Source organism: Pteropus vampyrus, unplaced genomic scaffold, assembly GCF_000151845.1.
Source record: "Pteropus vampyrus isolate Shadow unplaced genomic scaffold, Pvam_2.0 Scaffold652, whole genome shotgun sequence".
Lineage (NCBI taxonomy): Eukaryota > Metazoa > Chordata > Mammalia > Chiroptera > Pteropodidae > Pteropus > Pteropus vampyrus.
The window spans coordinates 130,163-143,950 of record NW_011889433.1 but is presented as its reverse complement, the minus strand read 5'-3'; the positions used below and the strand labels follow the sequence as shown (position 1 = coordinate 143,950).

The 13,788-nt window shown below is 54.7% G+C and overlaps 1 protein-coding gene across 1 annotated transcript in view; it reads right to left on the bottom strand.

Moving 5' to 3' along the window:
• The window catches only part of SYNE3 (spectrin repeat containing nuclear envelope family member 3), a 58,833-nt gene that overhangs the window by 15,789 nt on the left and 29,256 nt on the right, over positions 1-13,788 (bottom strand). Inside the window, exons 6-13 of the mRNA XM_023525947.1 lie at positions 13,086-13,433; positions 10,713-10,849; positions 9,321-9,495; positions 5,886-6,068; positions 4,794-4,937; positions 3,638-3,772; positions 374-535; positions 6-178 (exon numbers count right to left, since the gene is read on the bottom strand). Of these exons, the coding sequence (XP_023381715.1) occupies positions 6-178; positions 374-535; positions 3,638-3,772; positions 4,794-4,937; positions 5,886-6,068; positions 9,321-9,495; positions 10,713-10,849; positions 13,086-13,433 (1,457 nt within the window). The remainder of the gene's footprint in view (positions 1-5; positions 179-373; positions 536-3,637; positions 3,773-4,793; positions 4,938-5,885; positions 6,069-9,320; positions 9,496-10,712; positions 10,850-13,085; positions 13,434-13,788) is intronic.

Here is a 13,788-nt window from a genome sequence, read left to right as displayed (position 1 = left end):
CTCACCTCAGCAGGCTGTCCTCCAGCAGCCTCAGGGCCCGCCACGACTCCATCAGCTCCGCCAGCTCCCCTCGGACCACAGCGGCCCCTTCTGGATGGCTCTTCTCCATCACCAGCCAGCCGTGCGCTTCGATCAGGGGCAGCTGGGCCTCCTTCTCCGGGAATTCAGCCAGTAGCTTCTGCAGGACAGACACACACACACACACGTGCACACACACACACACACACACACACGTGCACACACACACACACACACACACACACACACACACAGTGAGCTCCTGGGCAGGGGGTCTCTGCTCCCCAGTGTGGGAACTTCAGTCTCTCAAGCCTGCTTTTGGAGTACAGCACCTCTGTAGGGAAAGCCCTTTTACCTCGATGTTGGCCTCTTGGGACTGGGTATCCCATGGGCCTGTGTCCCTCTGGTGTGACTCCAGCTTCTGAGTGACCAAGGCGACCCACTGCTGCATCTCCAGCAGCTCGTGGCTGAAGGTGTAATGTTCCTGAACGCTTTCCCGGCCCCTGTCCACGAGGTCCTGCAACACAGCCCCGGGGGCCCAGGGTGCCCTGAGCACTGGCTGAAGTGAGACCCTGGGCCACTCCAACCCTTCAGGACCCCTAGACCTGCCCGGACCCCAACACGAGATAGCTCCCAGGGCTCCTTGCCCAGCAGAGCGAGAGATGCTGGTCCTCCCTTTTGCACAGTGCGAGGAATGTCCCCCCGGAAAGGCCGACTCAGTGTAAAGAGCCTCTATGCCTGTCTTACTTTTAGGGAAAGTACCAAGTCCGGAGGAGGCTGGGGGCAATCGGGGCTCTTGTCTGCCACCGGTGTGGGTGAAAACTGGCTCAACTACTTGGGAAACTGTAGGTCGCTAAGTACTAAAACCGAACACGGGCCTCCCTGTGACACGACCACTTCCCCGCCGGGCGCGCACCCATCAAATGCAAACACATCTTCATCAAAAGGCAGGCGTGTGGGGTCGCCTGTAATAGTTCCAAACCAGAAACTACCCAAGTGCCTATCAACAGCAGAATGGGAAAATAGGCTGGGGTATTATCATCTAGTGAAATATTTTGTAGCAGCGAGAATGAGCAATCTACACAACAATCTAAGGCAACATCATGGATGGATTTACAACCATCATGGCGGCTGGAAGCCACACGCAAAAGAAAACGTTTTGTCTGATTCAACTTAAATAACATATAGAACCAGGCAAACCCAATCTATGCTGTTCCAAGTTCCAGGTCAGGTTACCTTCAGCTGTCAGGAGTGGTGGGCAGTGACTGTAGGAGCATGAGGGCCTTTGGAGGGGTTGCCGGTGTCTGTGTCATGATCTGGCTGCTGGTGACATGTGTTCAGTTTTTAAAAATTTATCAAGCTGCACACTTACAGGTTCACTTCTCTACATATGATTATACTTTGGTAAAAAGTTTTTTAAATTGACCCCTTCCCTGGACCAGTCCTTGCTCGGCTCTGAGTCTGGCGCCTTGTTCTTCTCTGTCTCCATGAAAAGTGGGCTCAGGATCCCACAGTTGACATTCTCCATCCTCCTGGTCACCCAGCTTGGGACCCTCCCTCTCAGCTCACCACAGGCCAATCAGACCTCAGGGTCTGTCCTCCCTGGCTTGTCCTCGTCACTGTCTGCTGGGTCACCAAAGGCCATGCCTCCCTGCATGCCAGACACTGGCTGACGCCACTGGACAACAGGCCCACCAGGGGCTGGGGCACAGAGAGGGGATACCGCACCTGTCCTCGACGAACCATTGACAAGGGCCTGAAAAACGATACAGCTTCGCCTCCCTGCTCGCTCACTACCACGGTCTCCTCCCATCTCCTGTGCACCGACATCAGACCCAATGCCTTCCATGGCCTCCCTTGCTTAGTGGGGTACTTGCCCCCTGCCAGGAGGGCAGGAAGATCACCTGGCCTGTGGGGGAAGGGCCTATTAAAACTTATTACACTTAAAAAGCACTGGGTATCAAAATAATGAGAGGGGCGATACTTCTTTAAAGCAGCATCAAACAATCATGCTGTGTGATGGGATCGGAACATCCGTTTCACAGCCCCCGGTGATGGTCAGTTAACGCTTCTTCACGTTATCGAATGGTCAATCTGGCTCGTCATTGGGTGTAGACATTAAAGCTGATGTTTGCTGCTTCTGTGCATTCTGCGGCACTCGGAGGGTGGGACAGTGATCCCTATGCCCCCACTCGCTCTCTCAGCCTCAACTTCCGGACCACTAGCTGGTGATTTATTAAATAGAATTAAACAAACTCATCTAGACTTTATATCTCACCCAGATCAATGGCTTATCTGGGTGGAGCCGTGTTTCCTGGAAACTCATGGGGGGTTTTGGTTGCTGTGATGACAGGGTGGGGGAGAGGCCAGCAGATACAGTGACAGGGACGGGCGCACCCTGCTCTGGGGCGGACAGTCCACGGCACAGAACTGCCCCCTCCCACAGGGCTTTCTCATGCCCTACCGATATCCACACGGTGAAAATCCTGTTGATTGAGGCCCCAGCTTAGACACTTACTCCAGTTAACATACAAACACAGAGATTTTTGCAGTCTTAATAAACTTGCTAACTTTCCAGGAATGCGACTGTTCTGTAACCTGATGGAAGACTGCACTCTGGCTTGACCGAGACGTCACCCAGGGCTGATCTCATCTCAGAAAATCTCGTCACTGGAGGCATTTGAGGCTGTCATGTAGAGGGGGGACGTTGCGACCACCTCCTATCTTTGGTGTGGCCATCCTGGATAACTGACGTAGTGAAAGACATTATTTGGAATGATTATTTTCCTTTTGTTTCTCTTTTCTGCTATAGAAAGGGCATTATATTAAATTTTTAAATGGTGCGGGTATTTATACTATCTATGAATTTCAGGTCTGCAAAGGAGATGTTAGGACTATTTATGATTAAATAGAGCACGCAGGGTCCGGTAGAGAAGGGAAGCCTGCTTCGACTGAGTTTTCTTGAGGCGAGGCTGCCTGGGAGCTGGCTTTGCCCTCCTTCGGCACCTGTTACACGTGCAGACCGAGGCCTCCATCTGAGTCAGCGTCAGGGTGGGGCCTGGAGCCTGCATTTCAACTGGTCCTCAGGGGAATTTTGAAGGACCCTCAATTTCCATTCCCACTGCTCAAAAGGGAACCAACCCTATATGGGCACCAGAAAAAATCCAGGTGGCCACTAGAGGGCACTGCAGATGAGGCTCAAGGCCACCAGGACCCAACTTCCAGCCCCGAGTTGAGGCAGCGAACTCCAAGGGCGGGTGCCTGCTGCCCACTGGGCTTTAGTCGGGGTCCGAGCCGTCCATGCTGTTCTGTGGCACCTGGCACACGTGGAATTGTACATTTACTTGTTGGCGGCTGGCTCATTGTCCATCTATGCACTAGAATGGAACCCAGGGAGAGCAGGGGTCTTGGCTATTTTGTTCATGCTGTCTTGGTCCTTAGGGCCCAGAACACCACCTGGCAGACAGGAGGCGCTCAATAATCATCTGCTGAATGAACGAGGAAGGAAGGAAGGAAGAGTTGGAAGGAATGAAGGAAGAAAAGAGGAGAAAGGCTCCAGGAGGGTCAGATTGCAGGGCCCGGTGTCTGTCACGGCACAGGCCCTCCGCTGGCCCCTTACCTCCAGAGACCTTTGCAGGGCCTGGCAGTGGGCAGAAAGCTGGTCCATTTTGTGCTGGTGGTTGGGGTTCCCCTGGATGAGAGGCCTGACGGCCTCCATCTGCACCCCCAGGTCCAGCCCTTCCTCCTGCAGCACCTGCAGCAGAGGAGGGAATAAGTGGGGGGCGTCCTTTCTGCCTCTCACCGTGGATGCTGCTCAGGGCGGGAGACATCGGGAGGGTCCAGGATGGTGGGGCTCCCTGACCCCACAGGCTACACTGCGTGGGCGTCTGGTGGTCCCACTCACAGGGCTGGTGAGAATTTTTCAAATGAGACAAAAATATTCTGAGACGCCACAAAAATAAACCGGGGGACAAACACCTCTGGACTCTCACTTGATGACCGCCTCCCATTATGGAGAATCACATCCCAGCTTCAGTTTTAAAGCCCAAATTGCCCCACTTTTAATGTCTCCCAAAGAACACTCTCCAAGCTGAAGATGGGAAGTGATCCCTATGTCCCCACTCTGCTCCCCCTGCCTCAATTTCGGGACCACTAGCTGGTGACTTATTAAACAGAATTAAATGAACTCATCTAGACTTTACGTCTCACCCAGGTCAACGGGCCTCACTGGGTGGAGCCGTGTTTCCTGGAAACTCGTGGGGGAGATGCCAGCAGATACAGTGACAGTGACGGGCGCTCCCTGCTCTGGGGCGGACAGTCCACGACACAGAACTGTATCACGTGCATTTTAAAAACCAGCAAGCTCCTCATCGGGCCAGCAATCATCGATGATCTGCCTATGTACACGTGTTTTAAAGCATTTATTCTTAATTCCCAAATAGGTTTATTTAAGTGAAGGCCTCCGGACTCATTAGAAACACTTCGCAAAGCAACTTTAAAAACAAACACCGATGTTAGACTTTGGAACTGTGGGGTAAGCAAAAGGAAAGCTTATCATTTATCAGGCTTGAGAATCAGCTGTGTGGAGGTGCTGACGTCCCTGCTGAGGGCGGAAACCATCAGCTCATCGGCAGAAATTCAACCGAGACAAAGGATCAGACCCCAAGTGGGGGTCTAAGTCTCCGGCTGGGGCAGCTGCTGCTCTGCCGGTTACTGCTGACAAGGGAGAGCTGGGCACCTGAGCAGAGGCGCCTTGGGCCCCACGGATCCCTCACCTGCAGCCTTGAAAGCTGTGCCTGCTTCCCAGGAAGGTCACGCTGAAGCACATTCTCGGCCTGGGTCCTGGCCTGGAGGTCCCAGAGCTTCCTCTTCAGGGGCTCAAAAGCAGTGCCAAAGTCTTTGTACTGAGTGAGCAAGCTCTGTAGACACAGAATGAGCAGCAGACAGATTTTAAGAGCTTTCCTCAAAATCCAACTGCTCTTTCTCCAGCCTCCTCTGTCACCTCCTCCAGGAAGCCTTCCCAGAGCCCTCGAGGGGGTTGGACACCCCTCCTCAGAGTCATGTAACAGTTGTTCTGAATAGAGGTTGGCAAACAACGTCTTGTGCCACACATCCCAAATCCTACCAGAGGCCTGTTTTTGTAAATAAAGTTTTATTGGAACACAGCCACGCCCACTCGCATCCAGTGGCTTTCATGCTACAGTGGCAGAGTTGAGGGGCTGCAACAGAGACTATCTGTCCCGCAAACTGGAGAATGTTTGCTCCTTGGATTAGTGAGACCACGGATGTGAAGCTCTCAGCAGGTGCCTACCCCACCCCCACCCCCGTGGTGCCCCAGAGACCACAGCCATCATTATCATCATCATCATCAACATCATCATCATCATCATCACTATCATCAGATGCTCAGCAAACATTTGTTACATAGAGAATAAACTGTCCGCAACATGCCATGTTACAGCTTCGATTTGGCGTAATTGCTTAGAAATGTGTCCCTGATATAATAGCTTCCAGCTCTGGTGGTTAAAAGCTTACATATTTTCTCTGCATTTTCTTATTTGACATGCCCCGGCTTTCTGTGGAAGACAGTTCAGTGACTTCAGTGTAGAGAGGGGATGTGGGGGCAGAGGCAGTGGGCAGACAGGTGGCCAGAAGACTAGATTAGAAAGACTGCACAATAATCCTACCCAGTTTATAGACAAGAAGCCCAAGACTGTGGGGGCAAAAGTATGTGGCCAAGATCACACCCTGGCCCTGGTGGAGCCCAGATCAGAACGCAGGGCTGCCCTCTCCCCGACCCTTCCCCAGGGGGCGGCCCAGTTCTCTGGCTGAGCCCCAGTGCCGGGTGGACGGCCTGAGGGGCTCACCTGCAGTTTGCTTTTCCTTCGCAGAAGGCCATTGTGTAGCAGGTCTCTGTCCTTCACAGAGCTCGCCACCTGCTCCAGGAGGGCTGCGGCTCTGTCCTGGCCGAAGATGCTACTCAGCAGGTCCTTCTTCAGCTGCAGCAGAGTCAGTTGCTGTTTCAGGAGGGTGCTTTCTGCCAGGGCCGCCTGTGGGAGACAAGGCCTCTATGAACCGCGGAGCAGGACAGGGCAGGACGAAGCTTGGAACCGGTGCCAGGGGCACGCCTGTGCTGTCGCAGCTGCTAGGAGGCCTCGGAGCAGGGTTCTGAGGAAGCGGCGGATGTAAAAGGAAGCAGGCTCACGGGAACCCTGAATTCCAGGGTTACTGGATTCCTCTCTTGCCCCCCACATCCTCTCATCATCCAAGCCTGGGCAAGAATTCCACCACCTTCGTGTCTCCGAAACCCATCTCCTCTCCATCCGCACTCCCACTGACCTTGGCGCACCCTCAGCCTTGCTCACCTGGACCACGGCAGCTCCAGACCACCTGCTGCCCCTTAGCTGCCCCCAGAATCAACTGTCCCCACTGTAGCTGAACCCAAATCAAACCAGCTTGATCTTCTACTCGGCGATTCCCCTTCACCAACACAGTGGGCTATTCCCCAGGTGGTGTTTGGGACATTCCGAGGGGCCTAAGGGCCTATGGCAGCACAGTCGGTGGGAATTCAGGAAGGCTTCCCAGAGGAGGTGGCGCCTGAAGGGAGTCATGATGTGTAGGAGCTTGCCAGGTGAGGTGGGAACCGAAAGGGGACTCTGAAGCCTCTTTGTAATGGCACCTGCTCCCACACAGCTTGAACTCTGCACAGCCAGGCCCCACTTCCTCCAGGAAGCCTGCCCTGACCACATTCCCGGCCTATACTCACTCCTCCTGCCCCAAAGCGCTGTGGCAAGCCTCAGGCTCCTGCTAATTACCCCGTTGTTCAGAATAAGTACTTCATTTCTCTAACTGAGGGCCCAGGATCCTGGAGGCCAGGCCTTTTGTTGTCAGCTGGCTAGAGTCCTTCCATTTTTTCCCTGATGAGGTTTCTGAGATCCTGAGCTAGTCATGGGGCTGGGAGGGGAAGAACAAAGACCCCAACCCAGGTAGGTAACTGCAGTCCAAGGCAGACAGTGATTGTTTTCCTAAGCAAAGTTTCAACTGAGTGCTGTGGGTGTTCAAGACAGAGGTGGACACTGCCGGTTGGGAAAATCCGAGAAGGCTCCTCAGAGGAGGCGGTACTGACAGCAGCCCTGGAAGGGCAGAGGGAGTCCCCGGAGGAAGGGTGGCATAAATGTGGCTGACGCAGCCGGATCCACATAACTTGTGGATGAGGGCATGTGCTTTGCGCTTGGCCACGAGGTCAAGCCTCTTTAGGTAGGAGTCACCTTCACACCCTTTTCACCAAACCCAGACACATTATCACCGAGGTCAAGAAGTCTGGCTGAGGAGTCTGATCATGAGTTGGATTATGTACTAGCTGAGACGCCTTGGGCAGTTCTGAGCCTCAGTTTCCTCATCTGTAAAATAGGAGTAGTCACACCCCAGCTCATGGGGTTAAATGAGATGATGCCTCCAAAGCAGTTAACACAGTGCGAGACCCGCAGTGAGTACACAGCAAAAGACAGCTCTTCTCAGTTACTATTTAAGCAGCTGTTATGGGTTGAATTTTTCCTCCCCTAAAAACGTAGGGCGACATTGGAACCCTGCCCCCTGCCACCTCAGGATATGACCCTCTTTAGAGATGGGGTCTCTACAAGTAATCGAGTTAAACCGAGGCCCTTGGGGTGGGCTCCTAACCCAGTGTGATTGGTGTCCTAATTAAAAGGGGACATTTGGACCCAGACACACACACGCAGAGGGAAGATGATGTGATGACACATGGGGGGAAGGTGTCCACGTGATGACAGAGGCAGAGAGCAGAGCGATGGACCCGTAAGTCCGGGAACACCACCCGCAGCCAACACTGAAGCTAGCAGAGGTGAGAGGACCCTCCCCTCGAGCCGTCAGAGAGAGCCCGGCCTCCCGACACCTGGAGTTCGGACTTCCATTCTCCGGAACTGTGAGAAAATGAATTTCTGTTGCTTGGAGCCACCTAGTTTTTGGTACTTGGTTACAGCCGCCCTAGGAAACTAGTACATGGCCCATGACCGACTTTGGTGGCTCGATGTGTCGCTTCTCGAGGAACTCTGCAGATCTGCAGGCCACTCTGGGTCTTGATGCAGGAGCTGAGTCGAGAAAAGACAGGGTGGGCAGCTTGAGCCCTGACCCATGAACTCTTTCCCGCCAGGGCAGCCTGGTGACGGTGACACAAGGCTGGCTCCCAACCAGCAAATGGCATCTAAACACAAACAAACCAAAGTCCTGGCCCTACTTGTTCCAACCCACTGCTCCATGAAATTCCCGCTCTGGGAGCCCCAGGTCACGCGCGGGAAAGACAGGTCCTCTCCCTCCTCCCTCAAGAGGGTCCCGGTTTACTTTCCGCCCCAGTGGGAAGGACAGGCTGGAAAAGCAATCGTGACACAGTTATGGAAAGCATTGGTCGTGGGTCAAAGCCAGCCCCCCACTTAAAGGCTGCGTGACCCCGAGCAAGGGGCCTCCCGACTCTGGCAGTTGGTTTCCTCAACAGTGAACCGTAATAAAATTGTCCTGTCTGCCTCCCAAAGCCGTTTACAGGAACCACTATGAAAACAGGGACAAGACCATTAGATGAGAGTCTAGAGGCCCCAGCTCTGCCTCTCTCGAGTTGTCTGACCTTGAACAAGCACCTGAACTTGTCCCTGGCCCCAATCCTTCAGCGCAATGAGGAGAATGGCAGAAATGGAGACAGAACTCTGTACACAGGTATTCAACATATATTAATTATGACAATGAAAATCGGAAACAACCTAACTATCTCATTGTGGATCTATCAAATAAATTACGGCACACTTCAAATGGAGTAATATGCAGCTATTAAAAAAGAATAGCATTTTGAAACAAACTGAAATGATGCTGAGAAAAATCCATATGTGAAAAGTATAAATAGCGGTGGAAATAACTATATAACATGATATCAAGCACACAAAAATCGTGATTAACTAATTAAAGCTTCTGTCTATTGGTGACCATATCTCATGGAAATGGCTAGATGGATTTTCATCAGATATTAAGGGTATATGTGAGAGAGTCTGGCCTAAGTTAAGGTTTGCGGCACACGCGAAATTCATTTTGGGGGTCCCTGAGGAGTGCCTCAAGAAGAAGGACCATCGTCCTTCAGAGCATGAGGGGAAGAGAGTCCACAGGACCCCCGGAAGGAAAGGCCATGCACGGCAGCTTAAGAAATACAGAGAGAAAACGTTCGTTTCCCTGGCAGAGTGACTGAAATGACGTGCTTGGCTGGCAGCTCCCCCGGTCAGCCACCCTGGCAGGACCGTGGTTACCTCGATCTGGGGCAGAAAGGTGTGAATGGAGGGCAGGTCTGGCAGGGTGGCTGTGATGTCCAGGAGTCTCTGGGTCAGGGCCCTCCACAGCTGCAGGTCCTGCAGAGGCCTCTGGGAACGATGCCACAGCTGCACCCCCGCGGCACTGCGCAGCCTGGTGCTCTTCCCCTTCATGCTGTGAGGGCCGTGGTGGGGGGAACCGAGAGAGGAGAGAGCGCGGTCAGTCCGCGAACGAGGCCTCTGCCCGGACCCCGGGGAGTCCGGCTTGTGACGCTCCCAGTGTGGTCCCTGTCCTCTCCGCCGGGACTGTCCGTGGGACCTCGGAGGTCTATGCCCTCCAGAAGTGAGCCCGTCCTCAAAACGACTCGTAGCCCAGCTTCGGGACCGGGGAAGTTAAGCCCTGACGAGTAATTACGGGGCCCGAGACAGGTACCGCCTGTCCCTGGGCGACTCACAGAAGCAAACAAAATTCTTTCTTGAGTAAGATGCTATCATCCTAGGTCCAAATAGTTTCTATAGGTAATTTGCAGATACAGTGTCCAGCACCCAGCCATGGAGAACCAGCACCCGACACCTCGACAAGAGAAACCAGAGGGACAAGGAGGCCCTCGGCCACCTCATCCCACTGCCTGCTTTGTGCACGGGGAATCCCAGTTCCCCCCGCCCCACCTTAGCATCCCATGGGGGATCCAGGCTGCTGCTCTCAACCTGCAGAGGCGGGGCCTGAGCACACTGGGATGAGAGGCACACGGCAAGGGAGGAGCTCCCCCAAGTCATTCTGGAGGAACCCCGGGATTGGGCAGAGGGAAAAAGAGGTGCGATGGATACGTGGATGGTTGTGCTGTATTCCAAACCCTCTGAGGCCCACGTAGTGAAACTAGCTACAGGTTCCAAATTTGCCCTGTGCTGAGTTCCGCACAGGAGAGATATTTGATCTGCTGGTCTTTGCTGAGCTAGGAGACTGGAGACCTGCTATGCCTGAGCCCGTGGGCCAGGGGGGAGGCAGAGGCTGGCGTGGAGATGGGCTCGGGGCTTCCGCCCGCATCATCAGCAGGCAGGGGCGTGACAAACATCACGTTTGTCTGTTGAAAAGCTCTCCCTTGGGCCATGACATGCTGGACCCAGCTCCAGGCGGATAAAGAGATTTGATGGAAATGGGCGAATGAGCCACTTAGCACGGAAAAAAGCAACGTTCGGGCCTCTTTGACAAAGTCCCGTCTAAAGGGACAGTGCCTGAGCCAAGTGAGACCCTTTAACGCCGTGCCATCGTTGAGAGGTGCAAGCATGATTAAGAGTTACCAGGCTGCAAGAGGAAGCGAGCCCTCCTCCTGGAGATGGCCCTGGAAGGCGGAAGAAGCCCCTGAGCCCCGCCCCCCGCGGCCCCACAGATACCTCAGGTACTCCTGGATGGCAGTGACCACGCTGTTGGGGAGTAGCTGTGGGTCGTGGGGCGAGACGATCAGCTCCTTCAGCTGGGCCTGCAGCTGGGCCACCCGGGGCTCCTCGGTGGCCAGCGCTGCCTGAGTTGCCTGCAGCACACAGGTGACCCCCGAGGGGCAGGTCAGTGCAGGGGGACGTGTGCAGGGGACGGGCGTGGCTGGTGGGAGTGGGCCAGGCATGGAAAACACTGTCGCCAGGGGCTGGGGAAACGTTGTCACCAAGGGCAGGGGCTGGGGCTCTGGGAGCTCAGCCCCTGCTCCCCCAGCTCCCGCTCCATGATGCTCACCAAGCTGGCTCTTCTCTGCATATCACCTGCCTCGCGGCGTTGTCACGTGAACTGACATCTAATAACTGACACAGATAACTGCTATCTAGGAAGTGCTGGCACCATGCTCTGAAATTCCCATCCATTCAAGCCCTGCAGCGACCCTGACAGGTAAGTCTCTGTGTCCCCATTTTATACACAGGGCAGGTGACCAGCGGACCTGACATCTGGCTCTTTACCTGCCTCTTCAGCACCAAAGGGAACAATGGCCTAACGGTGCTTTGCGGTCCACTTATCATTACTGGCAGGCCGGGCAGACACCTGCGCTGAGCCCTGGCTCCACGGGGCTGCGTCCTGACACTTAAGACGCCGCCCTTTCCCGCTGTCCTGGGCAAGCTGGAGCGAGTGGTAGAACCTCTCGGGGCTCAGTCCCCTTACCTAGTAACGGGGGATCGTGACGGTGCCCCCACCGAGGGCTGAGTAGCACTCAGAACAGCGCGTGCTGCGTGAATGACCCCCTCACTGTGACAGTTCTGAAGATGAACATGGCCTTCACTGTGGCCTTCTTTACAAGTTGTTCTTTTATCTGAGGCCCTGACACACCTGCTTCCTTGAAGTCTGCCTGTTTCTGAAAAGCAAGAAAACACCCTACACTTTTCTCTCGCTGAGAGGTGGGTGACTGCGTTCCCTTCTCCCGCTCTGCGGGGCCGGGGCGCGTCCAGCCCACACCGGCTCGGCCGCCTTGCAGCCACACACCTGGCTTGGTCCCCAGGCACCCAGAGGGTGGGGTTGGAGCAGGTCAGGTGTGTCTGCTCCTTGCGATAGAACAGGCCATATGAAGAGCAAACAGTTTAAGAACGGAAGTCTTTAGTAATAATTCTGAATTTCCCCTTTACTGATTTCTGGTTAGTCACAGCTTGGTCAGAGTTGAGGTGACGCCTGGGTGGGGTGGGGCAGAGAGCCTCCACGAGATGTGGTCGGCATCCCGCCCCGGAAAAGCTTCCTGGGAGGTAGCAGACAGGTGGCCGCAGTGACACCGGGGTGGTGGCCGTGCTTTCCACGCCTTCCCTCCCTGAGAGCGGACCGTCTGGCCAAAGTCCCGTGCTACTCTCAGCGTTTCTTGTCTTCACGTGGTCATAAGGAATGTGTGAGGTGGATCCTCCAACCGCCATCCCCACTTCACACTCGACCGATCAATGTAATTCTCCCAAAGTCGTCCAGCTGGCGAGGAGAGGAACTGGGACTTAACCCAGGGCCCGATCCCAAGGTCCCCGCCCTTAACCACGGCTCCACACGGCCTCCGCCGCAGCGAGGCAGACAGTCCTGAAGGGAAAGCGATCCCTTCGTACGAAGCTGATCATCGCAGTGGCATCGAGTTGGTTACCGTGAGGCCGAGTGAGCCCCAAAGAGCACGGGCGCCTTGCTCCGCCCCGACACAAAGATATTTTCGCATATGGGCAAACATTAGGAGAAAGAGAAAAAATAGGACAACAATGCAAAGTGGAGGTGAGGTCTGGGTGGCGTTTCTTTTGGAAATTTCCCCTAAGGGGACTGACACGGAGCTAACCCACTGAGTTAATAAGTAAACATGGGAGTGGGGGGAGGGCGTCCGCCCTTATTTTAAAGACCTCTCTGTCCAGTCAAACCTCGCGTGAATGTGCACATGGCATGCTGGGAGGGGAGGGTGCTCTGACAGATGTCACCCGCCCTCATCTCTACGCTAAGAGCTTTCCCTCTGCCCTCCGGGAGGCCCACCCCACGTGCCACACCGGGCAAGGGAGTGGCAAACCTGCCACCAATCCACCTCTGGTCGTATTTACCCACCGACCTATCATGTGATCCTAGGGATGCTGTGAAAAAAACATCTCTCCAGGCCTCAGTGTCCTCATCCAGAAAATGGGTGCAAACACCCAACTCTAGTCACACCCAAAGACCCAGGAAAACCAGAGAGTGTGCTGAAGGCTTAGCGTGAATCCCCCACCACAGAGGGGCTCCAAGCGGCAACACCCCACGGCACGTGTGCCACCTAGACTGCCGTGGCCTGGCCAAACTCTGCTTACCGAGTAGAGTCTCCAGCGGGCCACCAGCTCGTCCTCAGTGCCCCCCTTCGCCATGGGCTCCAGGCCTTCCTTGGGCAGCTTCTGGAGGCTCATCCTGAACTCTTCCAGCTCAGCCTCAAGCTGCCTCTTCTGCTGATCGAAGGCCTCCTTGGACTTGAGCAGGCTGTGCAGCCGGCCCTCCTCCTCCTCCCAGAGGCCCCACACCTTCTCCAGAACTTTCCGCATCTCCTCCAGTTCCTCGGTGATCTTCTGTGCACCCAAAGGAGAGGTATTCTGGATGACCTCCACGGCCTGCTCCTCCAGCCTCTTCAGAGACTCTTCGCCGCTGGGAAAATGTTTGGCAAGGTCCTAAAGGGGACAGGGGTGGATGGAAAAAAAAAGGAAGCATCTGGTGCATCTCCCAGAGCTAAGTAAGCAGCGATTCCTAGATTCCTAGATTCCTGGGTTAGAGCCCGAGGCAGCTTTCCAGGGGCCAGACCATTTGCTGCACTAATGCTGACTGTGGATGGACAGGAGGGTATAATTTTACTACCCATTTCATTAAGTCACAGAGAAAGTGTGTTGGGTGCTTGCCCTGTCTTTAACACGCCCTGGCATTTGTTAATCTTCCTTTTTAATAGACACAGAGGCAGCCTCAGGCACGGAGCCTTGAGCCGGCAGCTGTGTGGGGCCAGATAGAATCTAATGACCCCATTTGGTTTCC